The following is a 17,496-nucleotide window of genomic DNA, read 5'->3' as shown; positions in this document are numbered from 1 at the left end:
TTCCTTTGTAACACAGCCTCTGAACAAAAGAAGCTTTTTTCCCTTGGCCATTCCAGTTCTGCTTCAAAAGGCTTTAAAAACCACATAAAAACTACAACCTGAATTTCTCAAAAGACCTCAGGACATTCTGCAGCAAGAGCAGCAGGCAATTTACTCCAAAGCATACTAGTTAATGGCTTTGTTTTATACGCTGGCTTTTATCTATAGCTCAGTTGGTAGAGCATGAGATTCTCCATCTCAGGGTTGTGGGTTCAAGCCCCATGTTGGGCAAAGGATTTCTGCATTGCAGGGCATTGGACGAAATGTCCTTCATTGCCCCTTCCAAGTCCGCAATTCAATGATTCTATACACTAGAGATTGGGATTCTCCCTTCTAGCCAGCTCATCTGACTGTGCACACAGTCCAGCTTCTTCAATACTTATGACTCAAGGCTATGAATGGCACTCCTTGTCCAGGCAGCCATCCATGGTTAGAATGTCAGATTAGGACTAGGGAGACCAGGGTTCCAATTCCCATTCGGCTATGAAGCTGAGTGACGTTGGGCCAACCACTGCTTCTCAGCCTAACCTACTTCACAGGGTTGTTGTGGGGATTAAACAAGGAGGGGGAGAACCATGTTCACCACCTTCAGCTCTTTGCAGAAAAAGGTGGGGTGTAAATGCAAAAAATAAAGCAGCCCACTTGTCCATATTTGGCTGCAATCCTGTCAAAAGGCATAGCTGGGCAGAAAACCCATGCAAAGTGAATGTAGCTTACTTTTGAATAGGCAAGGATAGGATCAGACTGTTTAACTAATTTAAACATATGCACATGTACAAGTTGCCCTTTAATTGGCACAGAGAGTAACAGGCTGAGTGAGAAAACAGGAGGCAGAAAACCCTCAGCTTAAACCTATCCAGACAGCTTCACCCCAGCCAAAGGGCAACTCTCCTTGGAGAGCCAGTGTGGTGTAGTGGTTAAGAGTGGTAGACTCGTAATCTGGGGAACTGGGTTCACTTCCCTGCTCCTCCACATGTAGCTGCTGGGTGACCTTGGGCTAGTCAGACTTTTTTGAAGTCTCTCAGCCCCACTCACCTCACAGAGTGTTTGTTGTGGGGGAGGAAGGGAAAGGAGAATGTTAGCCACTTTGAGACTCCTGAAGGGGAGTGATAAAGCGGGATATCAAATCCAAACTACTCTTCTTCTTCTTCTTCTTCTTCTTCTTCTTCTTCTTCTTCTTCTTCTTCTTCTTCTTCTCCTCCTCCTCCTCCTCCTCCCCCTGAGCCACTTGGCAAAGCCAAGTCATGGAGCTGTTTGGGTTGAGTTTCCTTCTCAAGAGCAGCACACAGAACCCTCGTTTCTTCTCTTGTACAACCTATAACTCTGCAAAGGCTTCAGACAGCTTCCATCTGAGAGGTTTTGACTGGGCATATCAGCAAATGGCAGGCCTCTGTACAGTTATCAGTGTTGTCACTTTTCTTTAAGCTTTGGCACAGATCAAACCAGAGAAGACTGCCAGTTTTCAGTTGTCCAGAGCAGCTGTCCAAGAGGCAAATCCCGGTGCCTCTCTATGCTTGCAATATTCTTCCCTTGCAGTTTTGTTTAAGGTTGGGGGGGGGACCCTCATGTGGGTGAGGCTGGCTGGAGGAGAACAAGCATGAGAGACTATAAAGAGCAGATGGCAGACACCCCACTGTGCTAACTCTAGCAATATTATAGAAGCAGCTTTGCTGTAATAGAAAATGGAAAGAAACTGCTTGGCCTAAAGTTAGACTCGGCAGCCGTGTTCGGATTCAGATTCAGATGAGGCACGACCGCATACTTTCTCACCCATCTTGTGCGGGCCGACTCACATCACTGCTTCTGTCAAATCCAAATCAGCTCCCACTAAAGGGGAAGGCTCATGCCGCTATATTTCTTTGCCCAGCAACACTGTATTCAAGCTACATGGCCCAATTACAAGACACACTGTCAGAACTTTCAACTCGTGGCTGTGTGCTAAAAGCCGTTGGATGCAGAATTACAGTCGCTGGGGAATCTGTGTCCCTTCAGACATTATTCGATTCCAACATCCATCAAGAACAGACGGCCAACATTCAGGGGTGATGGGGGTGGTAGGGCCGCAGGCTCCTCATAACTGCTTTTAGCAATTGTTGTAATCATAGGCACAAGAAGGCTTCATATGGTAATTGTTACATGGTTCAAACCAATCGCTAGATAAATCCATTTTTATGGGGATTTGCTCCAAATGGCATACTTCTTTGCCATAACAATGGGTTCAGCATTACAAGAGACATCCATAGGTTCAGACCAGCCAGCTGCTATTGGGGGGACGGGAATGATCCTCAATATTAAGACTGATTTCCTCCATCCCACACTGCCTTTTTTATTTAGGCATATTGAATGGTTCTGATAATTAAACTGATTACATATAAATTACCAAGATATCAATAGGGGTGGCTCTGGAGATAATACAAGCCGTAACACAGCAAAGAGGCTCTCACAAAGAACATCAGTTGAACTGCTTCGGATACCGTATTTTTCGCCTTATAGGACGCACTTTTTCCCCTCCCAAAATGAAGGGGAAATGTGTGTGCGTCCTATGGGGCAGAGACAGGCTTTCACTGAAGCCTGGAGAGCGAGAGGAGTTGGTGCGCACCAACCCCTCTCGCTTTCCAGGAAGCTCTGTGCAACCCTCGGGAGACCGCGGGACTTCACGCCGGGCTCCCGAGGGTTGCGCAGAGCTGCCTGCACTCCCAGGCTTCCCACAACCCGGGCTTCACACAGCTCTCCGCAAGCCTGGGGAGACCGCCGTGGCTCCCTAGGCTTGCGGATAGCAGGCTGTTCTGGATGCTGGGGTTGGGGGAAGCTCAGGCTTCCCCCGTGCCAGCCCCGTGCCTGGGGGGGAAATAAAAAAAAATTCTTTATTCCCCCCCCCCAAAAAAACCTAGGTGTGTCCTATGGGCCGGTACGTCCAATGAGGTGAAAAATACGGTACTTCCCAGGATGAAAATTAAGCATTTAATGTCACTCTATATAGTAAACTGATCAGGACAAAAAGCAAATGGAGGCACTGCCGTTGTGTCTCAAAAGTATGTCTGCAAGCTAAACTGGTAGATTTGTTTATCTCAAGTTTTAGTTGATCTTTGGGTGATGGCAAACTTTAATCAATGAGAAGAAGAGTTAACGGCATACTTGTGCATGACCTGAAGCTACTTTGGTACTGGTGCGTTGCTTTATTATTATGAAATTGCAGCTTAACAGCAAATCATTGTTCCTTTTTTCTATTGATTTATTGCATCTATATATCCCATCCTCAAGTTGCTCAGAGTAGTTTATGTGGTTCTTCCCTTCCCAATTCATCTTCACAACAAGCCAGTGATGTGAGTTAGGCTAAGATGTGTTGGCTGGATTCCTTTGGGAGGAAGAGTGGGATATAAATGGTCTATCTCTAACAGAGTGTTTAACCTTGTATAGTAAAGTCCTTATCTTTTTATTTCTGACATAATTTAAGAACAGATCAGGGAAAATCTGGATATTAACATACCTTAACTTTATTAGTTTTACTTTTTTTAACATGCTCTAGTGATGTGTAGGTGTCTGTCTACTCAATTCAGACCTCATACCAAACCTGAGATTGCACTAGCCATTGTTCAGGATGCAAACGACAGTCCCAGTTTCCAAGACTACAAGAGGGAAATCATGGGTTAGCACTGCTTGTCTGGTTTAGTTTCCCCTCCTCTCAGCACTCTGCTTCATAAGTCCAAAAAAACCCCACTCCTATACTCATGGTGCTGCAGGCTCCAGAGAAAGAATGATCACTGTACTTCATCAGTTCAAACATTATGCCAAGCCACAGGCAGAACAAATAATAGTTTCCAATTCGGATTTGCTGGCTGAGCTCACACTGTGGTTTATCAATTCAAACAAAACGCTACTAGAGTATAGCTCAACCTCCTCAGCCATGGCTGGATGCAATGCCTGAACTGAGCTGATGCGTGACCGAGGGTTGTCAAGGCTTCAGCCTAGATCTTCCTCTTTTATATTTAGGAGTGTTGGCAAACATTACTGAATACTCATGAAGCACCTGGAAACAGCCGATAGCTGAAGAGTACCGGACTTTAGAACCATTTTGAATCAATTTGCTGCTTTGTGTGTGTGTGTGCCCCCGATGGCACCTGTCTGTAGCATCCAACCCTGTGGTGAAGCAAATGTTATTACACACACAACTGAAGGGAAATGATGAGTAAAGCACACATCACTGTACAGCTGCATGCTGTGGTCAGATGCTGCGGGAATCAATATGCCCATGGTGACAAATTTGTGGAAGCTAAGACTACTGATGGCTACTAGTCACAATGCATAGTACTGCCAGGATCAGAGGTAGTATGACTCATCATAGCTGTTGCATTAACAGGAAAGTACCCATTTCCTGTTGGTGGGCTTCCCAGAAGCATCTGCTTGGTCCCTCTAGGAACAGAATCCCAGATCAGATGGTCCTTCCATCTCTTCTTAATGGTCTTCTGATAACTACTCCAGGCTGTTGTTAACCAGCCCAAAGGCAGCTCAGTCTTTAGCTAGGTGGGAAGCTTGATGCCATTTACTGCCATCCTGGATTGTCCAATCTGCAACCCCCACAGCTCTTTATTTCTTTCCCCCATCCAAGCACTCTAACTTTCTTTCCATCGCCTTCCTTTTGTTACCAATCTCTTTTCTGGTGGGATCTTTCAAGGACTATACACAGGTCAGTCATGCAAAAACTGCACAGCTGGAAGTGTTTGAGACGAAGAAGGCTGTTGCTGAGATTAAGTCTTCAGCCAGAGAGGCGTGCCAAGTAAACACACACACACACACACACAAGCACACACACAGCTTTATGCAACACCCCACAATGTAACAGCCTGTGACAGCAGGAGATCAGATGGGCTTTTCACATTTTTAAGTTGATACAACTGTTTCATAACTGAGTGTTTCCAAAAGACAACTAAAGGCAAAATGGAAGAGTTTCCTCCCTGACCCCACAGCCTACTGAATGTGTGATCACTTCACAGCATTCATTTTACTGTGCCAGGCTTGAGCTATCATACCTATCGCTTATAATTTGTGGCACAGCTACTAGACAACACCAACTAAGGGAATAGGTGAACTGCAAAGACCACAATTGCATTCAGCTTAGGCTCTCCTTCCTTATGCCATAACTAGGGATGCAACACTTAGGGATGAGGGCATGTGTCCAATTATATCTCCTATGGGATAACTGAGGGACGCAGGTGGCACTGTGGGTTAAACCACAGAGCCTAGGACTTGCTGATCAGAAGGTCGGCGGTTTGAATCCCTGTGACGGGGTGCACGCCCATTGCTTGGTCCCTGCTCCTGCCAACCTAGCAGTTCGAAAGCACGTCAAAGTGCAAGTAGATAAATAGGTACCGCTCCGGCAGGAAGGTAAATGGCGTTTCCGTGCGCTTCTTTGGTTCGGCAGAAGCGGCTTAGTCATGCTGGCCACATGACCTGGAAGCTGTCTGTGGACAAACTCCGGCTACCTCGGCCAATAAAGCGAGATGAGCACCGCAACCCCAGAGTCGGCCACGACTGGACCTAATGGTCAGGGGTCCCTTTACCTTTATGGGATAACTGTGCAATGTACACACACACAAACTGGCTCTGACTAATGGGCATACTGATAGCAAGAAATTTGCTGCATTGGTTGGTTGGGTTGGCAAGAAAATTGTGGTGTTAAGACTGCAAATGCCCTTTCAGCTGAGCCAGGATTCTTCCTGCCCCCATACCTGAAATCATATGTGTAGGGCAGGTATCCTGGCGGACCAAATGGGGAGGTCTGGCATGCCAGAGGTTCCTCACTCCCAGTGCTGACAATACTGAGCTAGATTGGCTCTGGTCTTACTCAGTATAAAGCAGCTTTCTAGGTTCACGACGTTTTTAGCCTTTTAGGACAAGCCCTCCTACAAGCCCTCCAGGATGCTGGACAGCTCAGTCAGTGGAGCATTGGGCAAAAGATTTCTGCCTTGCAAGGTGGTCAGGCTGGATGACCCTTGTGGTCCCTTCCAATTCTACAATTCTATTTAAGTGGCCAAATCTCTTGTACTTTACTTTTGGATCAGAAACTTGGGGCTTTTTTTTTTTAAGTTCATTTTTCTTTTTGCCTAGGAAATAAAAGAGAAACAAAGAAAGTGTTGTACCCAGCTAGCAGCTTGATGAAGCAATGCTTGCAAGGTCCGAAAGAAAGGGGTTTTGTGTTTCCCTTTAGGTTATAAAACTCAATGAGATCGGCAGGGCAGAGCAGCACATTCCACAAAGCTATGTGTGGTTCTGTGGGCTTTGGGGAAAGAAGAAGCAAAAACAAGGGAGGAGGGGAAACGCAGCTAATCAGCTGAAACGGCTGAGCACAGCTAAAATCAGCTTGGACTCAGCAGAGACTGGAAAGTGGGGAGGGGAATAACTTACAAACTGGAGAATGGGAGAAATAGACAGGAGAGTCTAGCAAAGACCCAGATTGTATACAGATCTCTTTATGAAGGGTGATGAGCAGCCAAGGTAACTGGTAGGGATGCACAAACAGCTCCATGTCCAGCTTAAAAATGGTCAAGGTTTTTGAGCCAGCATTGCTTGCAAACACTTCTGCAAATATGTGAAATGGATGCCCGAAGGGATTAAAAACCACAAGTGTCCCTCACAAATTAAGGCCTGGTTCTGGGAAAACAGCTGTTGCTGCAGGGAACCACCATGTGAGGTGGACCTTAGGGCATGATGATCCCTTGGGGTGCACAGGATTTTGCCCACCCACTAGCAGTACCCCTTGCCCCAACACAAACTGATGGAGATATCAGGGGCAGTCAATGTGGTGCCCTCCAGATGTTCATCAGGCTCCCAAAACTCCCATCAGCCCTAGCCAACATGGCCAATGGTCAGGAATGATGGGAGCAGCATTCCATCGAAATCTGGTTCCCCATCGTCAGCTTAATTTATATGCAGATTTAACTGGGCAACTGATTAATTACGCAACAGCCTGTCTGTTTTGCAGAAGTGTGACTGAAAAGGAGGCTGGGGGGGCGGTCAGAAATGGATTCCACTTTAAAATGATATTTCAGCTGTAAGATTTCTGAGACTTACTTGAGGTATTTTGCCCTGGAGAACACTCACAAAATTACCAGTAAAATAAATGCAACGTGGCAAACAATTGCATGTAGGTGTGGTCTTATTAACTAACATGATGTGCAAATAATGTTAACTACATGCAACAAGATTATGCCAACTAACTGATATCTTCCCAGTAGTTCAAGATAATTTTTTGAAGCAGGGCTAAGTGACCACTATCAGTATGGTACTGTTAATTGAAACCTATCACACCTTCCCAGCTGCCTCCCAGACTTAAGTTTCCTTTCAGCAAAAGAGCCCCAGAGACATAAAAAAATATATTTTTTTTTAGTATTTGCTATTATTTAACATTTTTAGAAGTTTATTTGTTCAACCACAGGCCATAACAAACCTGACATAAATCTACATTAAATGAAACAAATAAGAAAACGTTTGGGAGAGCCACAACCACACAACACAATGTACGATGAAGAATGTGTTGTGATTTCCTCAAAGCCCGTGTAAAAGCAGACCCTTTCGGAGCAACCTCTGGCTTATTAAGTGGAAACAGAAAGATCAATTTCCTGCAAATTGCCACTTCTAGTCCTCGCGCTCTCAGTTTCAAGACAGCAAAATAAACAAAACACAGCAAGTTCTTAGTTCTCCACCCACCTCCTGGAACATTATGAGATCTTCACACTAACACCCCAGGGAGCACAAAAAATGTGTAACTCAGAAATAGCCAACGTGGTGCCTTCCAGTTGTTGGAATCTGACTTCCATAACTTATGACCACTGGCCATGCTAGCTGGACATGATAGGAGCTGAACAACAGCTAGGGAGCATCATGTCGCCCTGCCAAAACAAATTCCACCAAGTCCTGCACCCTGTTCTCTCAAGTCCCTGGACATTCATCAGTTGCCTATTCATCATAATCAAAGTGGACAGTGCCATGGAAGAAGGGGATCTATGCCTGGTGGTTTGCGATAGGAGAAGGACCTGTTTTAGATACTTGTCAAGATATTCACAGGCACAGACAGACTGCTTTGTCGAATGCCTCCAAGTACTGTTAGGTATATATGACATCTCAAATTAAAAGGTTCTATTGATGGAAATGGGATTAGCCGCGTGTGTCTTATTTTTGTCCTGTTCACCCTTCCTTCAAGAAGTTCAGGATGTGGCACGCTGTGTTCCCTGTTCTCACACACCGTTTTATCCCCCCCGGTGAGCTTGAAATGTAAGGCCAAGGCCAAGGGAGAAACCTTGGGCGAGGGAGACACTCAATGAGCTACAAGGCCAAACAAGGACTGGAGCCCCAGGGGCGATTCCAGCAAAACTCTACCCAGAATAGACCCAGTGAATTTAGTGGATCTTAATTAGTCAGGCCCATTAATTTCAGTGGGTGTCCTCTGAGTAGGACTAACATTGGAAACAGTCCAATGGGTTGGATTCAAAGACTTCCACTAGCACAATGGGGTTTTCTCCCCTTCTCACCCCCCTGCATGCACCCCAAATTGGCTCTGAAAAGGATCAGAGGACACCCCCACACCCAGAACAGCATGCAGGGAGAGGAGATGGGGAGCATTCCATCTGGCAAGCTGAAATTCTTCCCAGTCTCTCTCTTCTTACATTAAACTTCCTTTTTTTCTTGGGCACCAAAGAATCACATCCCAGCTTAGCAGGAAATCCATCGAATGACCACTCCCCCCCCTTTTTTTAAATATTTAGAGGTATAAGCAAACAAGCACCACACGGCATTACAAAGAAAACCAATAATTGCTAAGCACTTCTGGTCACCATAGCAACAATAAACTAGTCACCTAAATGTAAGGAATACTAATAAAAGGAATAGAGGGTTCTGAATTGAGAATTTTTAAATTATACCGTTCAGCATTAGATCAAAACCAAAAAAATGTCTAAATATTGAGAGCTGTTATGGCAAGCAACACGATTCTTTAAGTTAGTAAAAGGCTTTCCCTTCTCTCTACAAACCTTAGGGTGGAAATGAACTAATTGCAACTCAAGAGCTGACCTACTGAAACAAACAAACCTAAGTTTGCCATGTCCATTGACTTCAGTGGGTCTCCCCTTGAGTAGGATGAGTACCAAAGACCACCCTAAAGCTATACACGATGGAAAGTAGGCTTTTCAAAAACATGATTTGAAGCTGGCCACAATTTCTAAACCTCAGGTCCACAACTGCAGCAACGATGAGTGAGCCAACTATTCTATATCATCCTTCCCCAATCTAGTGTCCATTAATTGTTTGGTCTACAACTGACATCAGACCCATCCAGTAGAGATAAGACCATAAGAAGAGCCCCACAGGATCAAGCCAATGGACCATTTAGTCCAGCATCTTCTTCTCACAGTGGCCAACCAGATGCCTATGGGAAGCCTGCAAGCGGGACTTGAGGGAAACGACACTCTCCTCTCCTGTGATTTCCAGCTACTGGTATCCAGAAGCATATTGCCTCTGGCACTGGTGGCAGAACATCACCATGAGAATTAGTAGCCACAGGTAGCCTTATCCTCCATGAAAAACCAGTGTGGTGCAGTGGCTAGTCTGTCAGACTGGGACTTTGGAGACCAGAGTTCAAACCCACATTGGGCCATGAAGCTCACAGGGTGATTTGGGGCCTGTAACTGCCTCTTAGCCTAACCTGCAGGGTTGATGAGGGGATTAAATGGGGTGGGACCAAGTATTCCGCCTTGACCTCCTTGGAGGAAAGATGGTCATTCTTAAGAATGCTTGTGCTTCCCTTGTTTGATTGCATTCAGGCTTGTCATAGACTTTTTCCAGATACAGTGGTACCTCAGGTTACAGACGCTTCAGGTTACAGACACTTCAGGTTACAGACTCCACTAACCCAGAAATAGTACCTCAGGTTAAGAACTTTGCTTCAGGATGAGAACAGAAATCGTGTGGCGGCTGCGCAGCAAGAGGCCCCATTAGCTAAAGTGGTACCTCAGGTTAAGAACAGTTTCAGGTTAAGAATGGACCTCCGGAACGAATTAAGTTCTTAACCCAAGGTACCACTGTATCTGACAACTAAACAAAGGTTTGGGTGTTATGCTAAGCCAAACTATGGTTTAGTGCAAGCATACAAGTGTGGGGGTTAAATAGGGAGGAGATTGTGGCCACCCCTTGATTGTTGTTGTCTGTTGCTGCATCAAACTGAACTAAGACATGGTTTGGCTTATCGTATTGTCTGACTGTGGGCTTGTGGTTTACCTCTCTCTATACTAACCACAAGTAACAAGTCAAAGCATGAACCTTAGTTACTGCTTGTGGCAGTAACTAGGTCAAAATTTATTTTAAGCGATAAATAAAAGGAAGGGCATGTGCAATACACAAGGAGGGGAGAGGGAAAGGCAGCAGACCCATATATTTGAGCCAGTGCGTTTCCTCAGGTAACAAGAGGACTTTGCAAAACTTTGGTTCTCAAATGCCTTGGTTCCCAAACACCAAAAATCCAGAGGTGTTCCAGTTTCCGAACGTTTTTGGGAAGCCGAACACCTGATGTGGCCGTCAGCTTTTGTTTCCTGGGTGCCTGCACCAATCAGAAACCACACCTTGGTTTTTGAACATTTCAGAAGTCAAACAGACTTCTGGAATGGGTTACGTTTGAGAACCAAGGTACCACTATATCTGGAGCTTTGGTTTTTGCTATTTATTTTGCGTTTTTGTTTTTGAGGCTTTTTCGGTTAATTTGTTTTTGTGACTGTGTGGAACCCAGTTCAGCTACTGATTGATTGTGTGACTGTGGAAATGTATAAAAGCAAACAAAATCCAAACAATGACTACTATCAGTGCTGGTAAGGGGAAAAATAATAATTTTTTTTATCATCTACAATACTGTCTTATTTATTTGACAGTACAGTACATCGATTATTGCTTTCATTTTATGGATCAATGATAAAATTCATGTTGAATTGCTGTTTTAGGGGTTGTTTTTAAAAGTCTGGAATGGATTAATCCATTCTACATTACTTTCTATGGGAAAGCACACCTTGGTTTTGGAAGAGACTTCTGGAACGGGTTAAGTTTAAGAACCAAGGTACTACTGTATGTTACTGAATGGGGAAAAATGCCTTGACCATCTGGATGGAGAGATGTGTGGCAGTGTGTACAGACTTTTCCTTAGCTGAAATACAGACTCCTGTTCAAAGGTTCGAAAGTCACACCCATTGCTCTGCATCCTTTCTGCCTCTGGCATGTGGACCCCAGACACTTGTCAACAAGCGAATGTGGCCCTCGGGCTGAAAGAGATTCCCCTTCCTGGCACAGAACAGAAATGTTCTAGCATGATTGCAGGTAGTATAGAGCACTTGTTTCATCCCAGCTTTCTAGTAATTTAAACTAATTTAAAATATTAGTCACCACCACACATCCTCCAGGTTGGCCCTTGCTTCAGTAATCCTGGGGAGCATCACTGGGAAGATTATTCACCTGTGCACTGCACAGGAACAGAGTGAACCAAGGATCCTGTTAGTAAAAGTTCAGAAGTGAAAAGGGCAGGGATCCTCAACATCTCAGCCCATCCGCAATACAGCCTGCTTACCTTCCAAGACCACTTCCTTGCCAGTTTTCTTCAGTGCTTGCACTGCCTCATCATGTGTCGCATCAGAGAGGTCACCACCATTGACGGAAAGGATGGCATCTCCTACAAACAGGGCCTCCGTCTGATCTGCAGCCAGCCCCTTAAAAATCTTGGAAATCAGAATGGGCATTTTGTTTTCCCGGCCACCTTGAAGTAAAAGCAAAAAAAGGAAAACAAGTCAGGTGTTGCATACGAAGATGAGGAGTGAAGACCCTATGCATTCTCCGTCATCCCTAACCATTGGCCATTGCAGCTGGGGCTGATGGGAGCCCAGCAACATCCAGAATGCCACAGGTTCCCAGTCCTGCTGTAGAAAGGAGCAACACATGGCTTAACAAAATATTCAGTGTGCAAGGCTTCCAAACCCCCAACTGGTACACTAGTAAAAGGAAAGAAGAGAGATGTTACCTGTGCAGTTTTTTGCTTCGTTTTAAGAGATGCCATATTGCACAGTATTTTATAAGATTATCACTCTAGACTGTGCCCCATGGACCAATTCTACAATTATATTACTTTGTTTATAGATCAATGGATCAGCAACAACTGCATACAGGTGCCCTGTAGTTTGCAGCAATCAAATGTACCAAGCTGTGTGCAACATATAAATGAATTATGTTTTTATTCCAAAGATTTATATGCAAAAATATCCCCTCTCCTAAGACATTAGGGGCCAATGAGTCAACCCTAGCAGCCACTGGCTTCAGTGCAAAAAAATGCTGATTTTTATTTGCAATTAAAATAAATAAAAAAATAAAGTTTCAAATTATTTGAAGAGTGTCCTGTGGACGTAAAGCTCAAGAATAATGCACTTGAATATTGCTCAGAGTCACTACCCCGTACCAGCTAAACAGAATGGTAGCTCTTTAAGACGAGGGTGGAAAACCTGTGGCTCTTCATCTGTTGTTGGACTCCAACTTCCAGCATCTTTGACTATGCTGCATCCAATAATATCTAAAGGAACACAAGCTTTGAGTCAATGGTCAAACTCCAATAGTCAAGGGTACTACATGTTTCGAATGTACCCTCATTTTGAAAAGCAAAAAAACTCCCCACAAAGATAGTATGCTAATTTTACATGCATAATGCAATTTAACAATGGGGTCCACAAGTTAATCTAAAAGATATAAATGCATGTCTAATTTTTACATGAATACTCTATTTTAGCTCTTAATTGAAAGGATCAACATAATAATTGAGGAGACCTGTGCATTAAGCAACCACACTGCCAAGAAATCCAGATTAGTAGATCTCATGCAGTCATGAAGTTCACCCTGCATGATCTTCAAGTCATTCAATGCTGCTAAATGGATTTCAGAGCAGCAGCTGCATTCATTGGTTGCAACAAAAACAAAATGCATTGTTGCACCTTAAAGAGAAACAGATATACTGCAGCATATAAATCTTTGAGATTGGAGCCTACTTCATCAGATGCATGAGTCTGAATAATGTCAGCTCCTCCACCTTACATTGCGACTTAAAGGCCAAATAAAAATGTTACTAATGTAGTCATAAATCTCCTCCTTACACAATTGCTATTGCAGGAAAAAAACAGAGACCCACTTTCTCCACAAGGTGTGCTCTCTCCCCCAATTCTGAAGGTCAAACAAAGGGTCCTGAATCTTCAAGTTTATGCCCTCATGGATCTCCCATTACTCACGGAATCTTCTATCATGCTAATTTTCTTCATTAAATCTTTGGCACTTTTGACAAGTGGTACTTGAATTTTTGACATTTATAATTCCAGTGACTGGAATGCATATTTGATTTGTAAAAGTGTCCCTGTCCTGCTTTCTAGACCTACAAGAAATGAACTCCCTAGACTAAAAAGTATGTGAGAACATGGCCTACTTTTCTGATGCAAAAGTATGCTTCCATCTAGCCCAACTGCAGGCATGCATTCTACCAGTAAATACACAACTAAGAAATAAAGAATGTATATGGCAAATGTCTCAGTTTCTAGATCTCTTTGCAGTTTCAATTTTCACACCATCATTTATCATACAAGAGGTTTTCCAGGATCTAGCCTTACGTGTTTGACGGTGCAATCCTGTACACATCTACTTAAGAGTTAAGTCCCACTGAGATACAATGGGACATAGTCCAAAGTAAGGGTGTTCACATTTGCAGCCCAAATCCTTATTAGAGACTAGGGTTGACAAGGCAGCTGTATGTGATGGAGGACAAAGCTTTGCATCAACTCATATGGCACGTGTAGTCAGTTACGCTAAAAATGCCGCCAGAACTAACTTCAGGCCTCCCAGAATTTCCACTTACGTGGCATTTCTAGGGTTGCAGAGAACATTACCCAGTTCTTAAGGTGGGGTAGGGGACCTTCTGGCTAGATGTTATTAGATCTAGCCCGTGGGGTAAGGTGGGGTAGGGGACCCTCTCCCCTAGATGTTATTAGATTCCTACCTAATAACTAGTAAGAGAATATTGCATATACAAAGCTGAGCTTGTGTAGATGCGATTAAGTAGTGGACAGTTTGCTTGGTATTATCAGACAACTGACCTCTTCCGTTTGATGGGACTGTTCATAATGTGTGTGTAAAGCACACACATGGGTGTTGAAAGTTTCTGAAGCCAAAGTGCACACCTGAGCACTGAGCAGTCCCATTACTAGAAAGTTGGGATTTTATACATCCACAAAGTTGATCTACACAGTTTTCAGGTCATTCAGGCTGCCAGTGTGGTGTAGTGGTTAAGAGTGGTAGTCTCGTAATCTGGGGAACCGGGTTCACGTCTCCGCTCCTCCACATGCAGCTGCTGGGTGACCTTGGGCCAGTCACACTTCTTTGAAGTCTCTCAGCCCCACTCACCTCACAGAGTGTTTGTTGTGGGGGAGGAAGGGAAAGGAGAATGTTAGCCGCTTTGAGACTCCTGAAGGGGAGTGAAAGGCAGGATATCAAATCCAAACTCTTCTCTTCTTCTTCAGTCCTATACGCACTTACCTGGGAGTAAGTCCCAGTGAGCATAACAGAACTTACTTCTTGGTAAACACGTATAAGACTGCACTGCCAGGGTCACTTCACACCCAAAGTTTTTTTTACCCTACATGTAAATCATCTCTGCATGGGAACTGATCATCCTATGAAGTGGCTCTTCAGATACCACATTAAATTCAGTACTAAGTAGCTGAGATTCAAAGCTCAGTTGTCAGCCAAGTCAATTTTTGTTGCTTACATGGTCAAAGGCCTTTGCAGCACTGATGTCTTGTTAATCTACCGGTAATCAATTGGTTGTCTCCAACTGTGTTTTACACAGAGTAGCCTCATTGAAATTAACACAAATGTTCATCAATTTCAACCGATCTGCTCTGAGCAGGAGTAACACTGAATACAATTCTGTTTGCATTCTGCAACAATCTAAATTGAGAAGAAACATTTGTGTTGATACTATGTTGTGTTGATTACAATGTTGCTACTGATGGAATCAGGGTCAGATAGCTATGTTGGTCCAGCAGACTACAAATTCACAGAGTCTTATTTTTTTTAAGTCACTTATTAATTAACCAGCGTTGCCAATGAAGCATGCAAATTCTGAGCAACACAGAATGCCTTCTCCACTTGGTTGTGCAATAAAATTCTTAGAAAACGTTCAGTTAGCACGTTCGTGAGATGCCTAGATTGGACCTACAGGAAGAATGCAAGACTCCTCGGGGTCCCTAACCACCACGTTCCCAATTTTAACACCGTTCCAATTCCTTCGGGGCAGCTAAGCAGCTCCCGAAGCGGTTGCAGATAATACCTCGCGCTTCATCAGAACTGTAATGGAGACTTCCCCCAGAAGCTTACGCGCCCCAGTCCCTCGGAGCTTTTTTCCCTTTTAAACTGACTTCGAAGGACATTTTTGCAAGAGCCCCGAAGTGGCGAACACACGGCTCAAGTTTGCCCAGTGTCATCTCCGCCAGAAGCGAAGCGACTGCCGTGTGCCCAAAAATAGCCACTCCCGCAGCCGGCGGAGGCAAACGCGGCTCTGGAGAAATATGCAGGTTCGTTCCCAAGTCTGTCCCGGCGCCCGAGGCGCACAGCAGGTTGAGAGTGAAAAGAGTGGGGCGGGAAAAGCGAAACTGCTCAAACTGGCGAGCCACCGGGTCCCCTGGCTCTTGCCCCCGTCCCGTCCCTCGCCCCTGACCTTTGATACTGATGCCAAGCCCTCCGACGTCCTGCTTGACGATCCGCACGGTGCGCTTGATGTTGGCGAGGGAGTCCGGGACAGGGGCGCCCGGCTCGCCGCCATTCAGCTGCACGGGGCTGGGCGGCGGCTGCAGCGGCTCGTCGGCGCCCTTGCTGCTGGGGCTGACGCTCAAGAAGTCGTCGGAAAGGGTGACGAGCACCCGCAACCACTGCTCGCCCGGTGCCCGCAGCTCCAGCAAGCCGCTTTTGGGAGCTCTCCGGCCGGCCGCCATCTTCAGCGCATTCCTCGGCTAGCCGCCGCCGCCGCTACTGCGCCGCCGCCTCCGCCGCCTGCCTGCCTGCCTGCCTGCCTGGAGTGGAGCCGGGACGCGCAGCGAGAAGCCACCGGCCGGGCGGACGGGCAGCCGAGCGAGCAGCAGCAGCAGCCACCGCCCGCCGCTGCCCCGCCCCCGGACCCGCCCCCGGACCCTCCTCTCCAAGCCCGGGGGGAGGGACCCGCCGGCACATGGCCCGTCGGCGCTTGTCTGGCGACGCCCCGTCTGGAGAAACACCCCAGACTCATTTCGCGCAGGCCCGGAAGCCGACCCGGCCAAAGGAGACGGCGTGGAGAGAGGGCGTCTCGGAAAACTGCCTCCGATCCAGACCTGGCCATCCGCCGCCCGCTTTCTCAGGCGACCCGGATATAACGGGCATCAGCTGCAATTCAGCCTCCGCTGCTGCCCAGGAAACCGCCACATTAGGGTTTTCGGATCAGTGCAGAGCCCTAAACGGAGCAGGGCTGGCCCTTTGAAATATGTGGCTAAATCTAAGGGATTTAACTTTAGATCTAGCATCTAACCTTAAGACCCTTTAAGACTGGAATCTACAATCACCTGACCGCACCACTGTGCAGGGCCCCAGCATTGTAGTGCCAGGTAACATCTCTCACAGTTTTGCATTTCCATGTGGGGAAAAGCTTTACCTGTTGATTTTTACTGATTTACAGTATTTTTAAAGGCATGCTGGTGAGGGTTCCTACAGAAAACCAATTTATTCTATAAGTATCCTGATTTGTTTGCACAAAGCATATGCGGAGGTTAGATTACCATATATCCATCTTTTTTTAAGCGTACAATCTGATTTGTTTGTGGGGTGTTTATACGACTTCGCATTAAACCTTCATGCCACACTTTTCCATGCATTTCCTTGTCACTTTCCTGACCATGCATTTCCTTGTCACTTTCCCTTCCTAAAGCAGATTTATTGTACCACAGTGGCAACTTTAAATCCACTTTAATTGTGAAAAGCAAACTTGAATCCCTCTCATGCTAGCCTTTAAGAGTTGCCCTGTTACTCTGGCAGAACAGAGCACCTCCCAAGCAGAGGGAGATCACCGTTGGATCTTTTTTGTTGCCTTCCTTGGCTACACTGCTGTAGGCAGACGCCTGTCTCTTTCAACATTTGTCAGATGAAAATAGGCACACTTGTTTTACATTACTAACCACAAGAGCAGCTTTCCACTGTGCCAAAGCCAAGTGTCAAGTGCAAGTGATTTCAGTCAGGTCCCATGGCTGACGCACCCTACTGAAGAATTTTTCAGTTTCAGAATATACTTTCCCTTACCATCTAAAAGGGACATGGGTGGCGCTGTGGGTTAAACCCCAGAGCCTAGGACTTGCCAATCAGAAGGTTGGCAGTTCGAATCCC

The 17,496-nt window shown here is 45.6% G+C and overlaps 1 protein-coding gene across 1 annotated transcript in view; it reads right to left on the bottom strand.

Annotated features, from left to right (window-relative positions):
* Positions 1-17,496, bottom strand: part of SNTA1 (syntrophin alpha 1) — a 64,799-nt gene that overhangs the window by 42,764 nt on the left and 4,539 nt on the right. The window contains exons 2-3 of the mRNA XM_083746274.1: positions 15,809-17,407; positions 11,636-11,821 (exon numbers count right to left, since the gene is read on the bottom strand). Of these exons, the coding sequence (XP_083602400.1) occupies positions 11,636-11,821; positions 15,809-16,082 (460 nt within the window). The 5' untranslated portion in view covers positions 16,083-17,407. The remainder of the gene's footprint in view (positions 1-11,635; positions 11,822-15,808; positions 17,408-17,496) is intronic.

Source organism: Podarcis gaigeae (assembly GCF_964106915.1).
Source record: "Podarcis gaigeae genome assembly, chromosome: 6".
Classification (NCBI taxonomy): Eukaryota; Metazoa; Chordata; class Lepidosauria; order Squamata; family Lacertidae; genus Podarcis; species Podarcis gaigeae.
This window is presented reverse-complemented; position numbering and strand designations above follow the sequence as displayed.